At 31.8% G+C, this 5951-nt stretch overlaps 1 protein-coding gene across 1 annotated transcript; it reads right to left on the bottom strand.

Moving 5' to 3' along the window:
* Positions 1-1841: 1841 nt before the first annotated feature.
* On the bottom strand, positions 1842-3752 carry LOC123206739 (non-functional NADPH-dependent codeinone reductase 2-like). Its single transcript, XM_044623964.1, has 3 exons — positions 3444-3752; positions 3119-3364; positions 1842-2246 (listed from the first exon to the last, which is right to left on the bottom strand). The coding sequence occupies exons 1-3, from the start codon at positions 3750-3752 to the stop codon at positions 1842-1844; spliced, it is 960 nt and encodes a 319-aa protein (XP_044479899.1).
* Positions 3753-5951: the final 2199 nt, after the last annotated feature.

The following is a 5951-nucleotide window of genomic DNA, read 5'->3' as shown; positions in this document are numbered from 1 at the left end:
TTAACATAATTCATGTTTCATCAACAGTCAGATGACTTTTCCCATATTTTTTTCTATATTTCTTCCAAAATTCCTAAACATTTTAACGGCAACTTCAAGAGGCACTACAAGTATCTTTCAATAGGCAATTCAATTTGCACAAAGAGGTCAGTGATTTGGGAAATCAAAGTACTGTATTTGTGGATCAAGAAACTTGCTCTTTTATGCAACGGATAAAGTCTTATCTGCAATGGATGTATATTAGAACCTATTAACAGAAATAATATAATTGACCTTAAATTTCTCTATTTCAAACTTGTAACATTCCAATCCCGTAGTGTCAAAAAAATTGTTCAATTTGAATTCTATCACTGTTTTGTTATTGGGCTTGGAAACCCAAAATGCATCTAATGTAATACTATTAATCCAATCTTGTGTTTAATGTAATATTTTTAGTCCAATCTTACATTAAAAAAATACTAGAGAAATGTTAAATATGTATGAACTTTTTTTATCGAAAGTCCAAAAGCAACCTTTACATTTTACTAGACTATCAAAGCTTTTCATAACTAAACTTGCTCCTTGTCAAGCATTGATTGTCATCCTTAACTTCAGACGGCAATATTATTAAACCAAGCAAATTACATCACTTCTCAAATAAAAAATTAAATAAACAAATAAAACCAAACAGATTAAGACAAAATTTACAGGTGCCTGGCCTCGTCATTTGGTTCTTATTAATATTTTAAGCACCCGAGTTTCTTGTGTTAGCTGATGGATATGTAAACAAATCTTTGTCGTAACTGATAATTTCTACAGCAACATAATAAATTAAATTTAATCGAATTGTACAACCCAACAAATTAAAGTCTTTGTTGTTTTCGGTTGGAATATGCACATGGTGTCTTATAGGGTTTGGAGACGTTGGCAGGAGTCTCGTGAAGAGTTATCTTTTTGTTTAATGGCTGTCCATCATCGAAAGGGCTTAGCCGGAGGTAGTGTTCAACGGTTGAAAGAGTACTGCATGTTATGTGGTGTTCATTGCACTCCCGACGGCATTTGAAAATCCAGAGGACTGAGTGCTTTCAATGCCCGATTGTAAATAACCTCTAGTTAGTGGATTAATGTAGCCAAGAGTAGTAGGCAAAATGGTTCGTAACTTTGGAAGAGGGATTGGCTCTAGCGGTTGTTCATGGGGGGCTAATCCTGAATCCATCAGTTGTCAGTGGACTTGACAAGAGAGACAAGGAGACAATAAAATAATATTAACTCTGTTGCATGCAGTATCATTTTGAGTAAATCAAAATAAATCAGGTATTGTTTTTCTTTACTGTTAATATTGATTTGTGTATAATACTAATAATAGTATGATTTATTGATTTCATATACCGTCTGGTTCATTCATTCTCCTCTTTCAGTTTTTCTATAAGGAAATTGTTCTAATTCAAGGAGGGTCTATCTGCCATTACTAAACATGGCGTCAGATTTCAATCCTTCTACTAATACAATTAATCTTTATCAATTTTTTTTAATCATTTTCCATAGAGATAACAATATTTTGAGATATGGGACTATTATATTTTTTTCATTGAAAAAACTAATCTCTTATATTTTCCTAGTAATGGTGTTTAACTTTTAAATATTTCTATTAAAAGGGATAGATTTTCAGTAAACACAATTAATATTATTTATTTTGTTTTATTTTGAAATCAAGGTGATTAGGTTGGTATCTATAATAATAAATAGTAAAACTTCATTCCATTCAATGGAAAAAATTTCAATAATCGGTTTTTTTATAAGAAAAAATTTATTATTTGATACATATAAATATTGTTTTTTAAATCTTGCACCAGAAAACATGCCTATAATTCTCCATCCCATAGATCCTCGACTGACTTAAAGGGACCATTTTCCGATACAAGTGCTTCAATAACATTCACTCTTTGCTGAGGAATTTGCTCAATCTTGTGAAGCTCTTCTGGACATAGCTTCCAGTCAAATATCTCCAGGTTTTGTCTCATTCTTTCTTTGTTAAAGCTCTTCACAACTAAACTCACCCCTTGCTCGTAAACCCATCTGAGGCAAATCTGAGCAACTGTCTTCCCTTTGCTGCTTGCAATCTCTTTCAGCACTTCATTTTCCAGGACTTGGTTACTTCCCCATAGTGTTCCATGGCCTCCTAATGGCGAGTAAGCTGTTATGTGGATGCGCTTCTCATCACAGAACTGTCTCAGCTTCTTCTGCTGCCAAATTGGGTGCATTTCCACCTTACCCGGAAAAAAAAGTAAAACATAAATATATCTGAAGTAGCAGTTTTCAGATTAATTTTAGTAAGAATGAAATGATGTTATACAATTCAAATTCAATAGTACATATAATATGCATCATTTATATCCGGACATCTAATTAGAAAATTACTTGGAGTGATAGATTCGAATTGAGTCAAACCCAAAGGGCTAGCTTAAAACCAAAACAACCCATTGGGATTGAGCTCAATTCGATCAGTTGGTGAATAGTAACACCAAGAAAGAATATGATGAGTTGCCAAAAATAAAGAAGAAAAATCATGGAACAAGAAAAAGACTCATCAAAGAAGTTAAAAAAGAATTACTGAACATGAATTATCAAAAAAGAAAAAAAATTATTGATGAGATGAGCTATGGTGCAGTGATGTAGGCAAGCTCTCGAACTCAAGTCGAACTTAATGGTCAACTAGAACTAAGCTAGGTTAGATTGAAATTGGCGTTTGACTCAATTTGACTCAAAGTTTCAATTTGATAGCTCAACTCAAATTTGGCTTGCATTCTCCTCTAATAATATTATTTATCCTACCTTTGATGCTATTTATCCCTACCAACAGCATTATTTATCTCATTAATAATACTATTCATCTTATTGATAACTTTCTGATGATGTATTTAACTAATTTGAATTCAGATCAAGTTTACCATAATGGATTTAAGTTAAACTTGAGTTTAGTACAAATCAAATCCACCCTAGCAAAGCTAGACTTTCAGCCCAAGTTCGATACATTTGAGCCCAACATGGATTTATAAACAAGCTGAATCGATTCGACTTCACCCCTGAGATTTAGCAAAATTTTTCAACATACATATTGTTAAGAAGATGGGAAACTAACTTGGTTAACAGCAGGAGGGATTTTTGCAATGGAGAGTAACTTCTCAAGCTTCTTGGAGGAAAAGTTGCTGACACCTATGGATTTTGTGAAACCAAGCTTTTGACAATCCTCCATGGCCTTCCAAACGGATTCCAAGTCCATTGGCACGATATCTTCTGTTTTACATGGAAACGCTGTTCCTGGTTTCAAGCTTGCAGGAAAATGAATCAGGTAGAGATCAAGATACTCCAACCCAAGATTCCTGCATTGAAGCAAAATATTAATAAAAAAATCGCATAAAAGTAGAGTCTCTTAATCAACGTTTAACCTGACAACGTACTTGAGAGTTTTTTTTTATTGCAGGGAGGACAAGTTCATGGTGTGCGTCGCTGATCCAAAGTTTTGAGGTGAGGAAAAGCTCATGGCGTGATTTTATGAAGCCAAGTTTTAAAGCTTCAGCTATGGCTTCCCCAAGAGGTTGCTCGCTCTGGTACAGTGCAGCCGTGTCAAAATGTCTGTAGCCGAGTTGAATTGCGTGGAGGGCAGCTTCTTTTACAGACTCAGTTGAGTTGAAAGGAAATTCAGCAGTGCCAAAGCCTACCAGGGGAATGGTTTTGCCTGTTAAGGCTAAGGGTGCCTCTGGAATCGTCGCCATTCTCTCAGGAGACTGTAATCAATTAAGCAAGTTATTGGTTATTATATATATGTATGCGCCGGCCGGGGTGAAGATGTGTACAAAACCATTAGTGCCCTATGTAGCTTCAAATAAGGGTGGATTGCAGTCTCAATTTGTCAATTTGACTTAAATTTGGTTCATTTATCTTCCTAATTATGTTTTTTTTTTTCTGTAATATTGATTATTTTATCAATAATATTATTTATCTTATCAATAATTTTTAAAGAAATTATATATTAGTTTGAGTTTAAGTTTAAACTTGAGTTAAACATTAAAGATTTAAACTGAGATTGAGTTGGTGTTTGTTTGGATTCGATTTAGCTCAAATCTATCATAGGAGTGGAAATAATTTAGAAAGATAATTAGAAGATCAGCCGGCGTATTAATCAAAGAACAAAATATCAAACCGGCTAAAATGATTCAATAGAACTAAACAATAGCTAAAACACAAATGCAAGAGCCTTATTGGTTGCAAGCTGAGACAATAAAAATCAAAATTAAAGAAGATAGAACCTCTTGTGCATTTTATTTATGACTAATGCTTCATCTACACTTAACTGATATTAATGGTTACACATAAATTAAATGATGTAGTTGTTTAATTTTTCCCTAATTTAAAATTATTAATTATTTAATGATATATTTATCTATTATTACCCACTTTATGTACGTAAAATATTATTTATTATTAATTTTTAAAAAATATGCATTGTAGAGACCTAAAATTAGACTTATAGTTCTGACCCATTTGAGCTAGACTGGGATTAGAGTTGTGGGTTTGTATAAGCTGAGTTCAAATTGAAAAAATTTTAGTTCATTGATCTCATGATCGATGTCTTACTAGCATTGTTGCATTGGAACTTGCTTTGTCGATGATTCATTTTTTTAGTCGATTCTTCTTCTTCTTACTCTTTGATGACTTTTCTTTTCTATTATTATTGATCACCAATTGAGCGAACCGAACTCAATCTCAAGTTGGCCATTCTAGATTCGAGTCAAAGCTGAGTTAAACCTTATTCAGATTTAGTTCGGTTGGAATCCACTTTTGATTAATCCATTTCTTATAAAAATTTGAACATGGAAGGGTAAAATAATTTTCCATATGTCATGCTGTGTCATGTAAAATTAATTTATATGACCATATCATATCTGATACTAGAATGAAGTTTATGATTCTATAATCAAACAAAATCTTTGTCGCCATGGCCATCAAGTTTATGATTCCAATTAGATTGTTGGGTAATTGCTCCAATTAGTTGAAGACGGTCCAACAACACAATATTTTAAGTAAAAAGGGCCAAAAAAGGGCGGCACAGAGACGGCTGGCCATTTTCTAGAGAATTTGTCGTATTTTAAAGGTGCTACTTGGTTTTTTTGATATAGTTCTGATAAGAAATAATCATTTTTCCACAAAAATAATTATATTTAATTCTTTAATGTTTTTAGTTTGCTCTATTTTTTGCACCTGCTGTGCATGCAAGTCGACAGATCCCATGTGAGGTGTGAGTAGAATATTTCTCAGCTACAACCACATACTTCCTTGAAAAACCACATCTCGAAACTGCACTTTTTATCCAGCTAAATTCCAACATCACCATTTTCACAAAAGAATTCTGAGAATCAATTAAGCATATTCTTAATTTGTTCGTATAAATATTTAGGGGGTGTTTCATTTGGATAATATTTTATTATCAAAATAAAAAAATTATCTTGAAGATAGATTATTTAGAAGATTACTAGGTATAAATTATTACTATATTTGATAAAATTTGATATGTATAAATAATTATTGTGTTTGATTAAAAGTAATAAAAGATTATTAATAAATTATTTTACTTAAATATCCTTGAATATAATTATTTTTAAATATTTTTTATATTATTTATCATATTAATTAAAAATAAATTTATTTTTATCTTAAAAAATTAATAAATTATAATATAATTATAATACCTAAGGTGAAAGTGGTAATCAGATTACCATCTATATTATCTGTCATGTCAGTATTGATAATAAAAGATTACTGTAATATTTTATTACTGACAAATCAAACAAGAAAATAAAAGATAAATTACTAAGAGAATCTTCAAAAACTTGAGCCAAATGCTCTTTTATAGGTGTGCACAGAGGGCAAAAATTCCGGCAGAAATTAATTAACATTGAGCTGTAACTTCCTAG

The sequence above is a fragment of the Mangifera indica genome, unplaced genomic scaffold (assembly GCF_011075055.1).
Source record: "Mangifera indica cultivar Alphonso unplaced genomic scaffold, CATAS_Mindica_2.1 Un_0048, whole genome shotgun sequence".
In the NCBI taxonomy this organism is placed as follows: domain Eukaryota; kingdom Viridiplantae; phylum Streptophyta; class Magnoliopsida; order Sapindales; family Anacardiaceae; genus Mangifera; species Mangifera indica.
Note: the sequence above shows the minus strand (reverse complement) of the source record. Positions and strands in the feature narration are given on the sequence as shown.

Excerpts from the sequence above, each read along its gene's own strand:
- LOC123206739 (XM_044623964.1), bottom strand. The coding sequence starts at position 3,752 with ATGGCGACGATTCCAGAGGCACCCTTAGCCTTAACAGGCAAAACCATT. Across the intron at positions 3,365-3,443 it reads TCCCTGCAATAAAAAAAAAC|TGCAGGAATCTTGGGTTGGA; the intron begins TCTCAAGTACGT and ends ATTTTGCTTCAA. Across the intron at positions 2,247-3,118 it reads TCCCTCCTGCTGTTAACCAA|GTGGAAATGCACCCAATTTG; the intron begins GTTAGTTTCCCA and ends TTTCCGGGTAAG.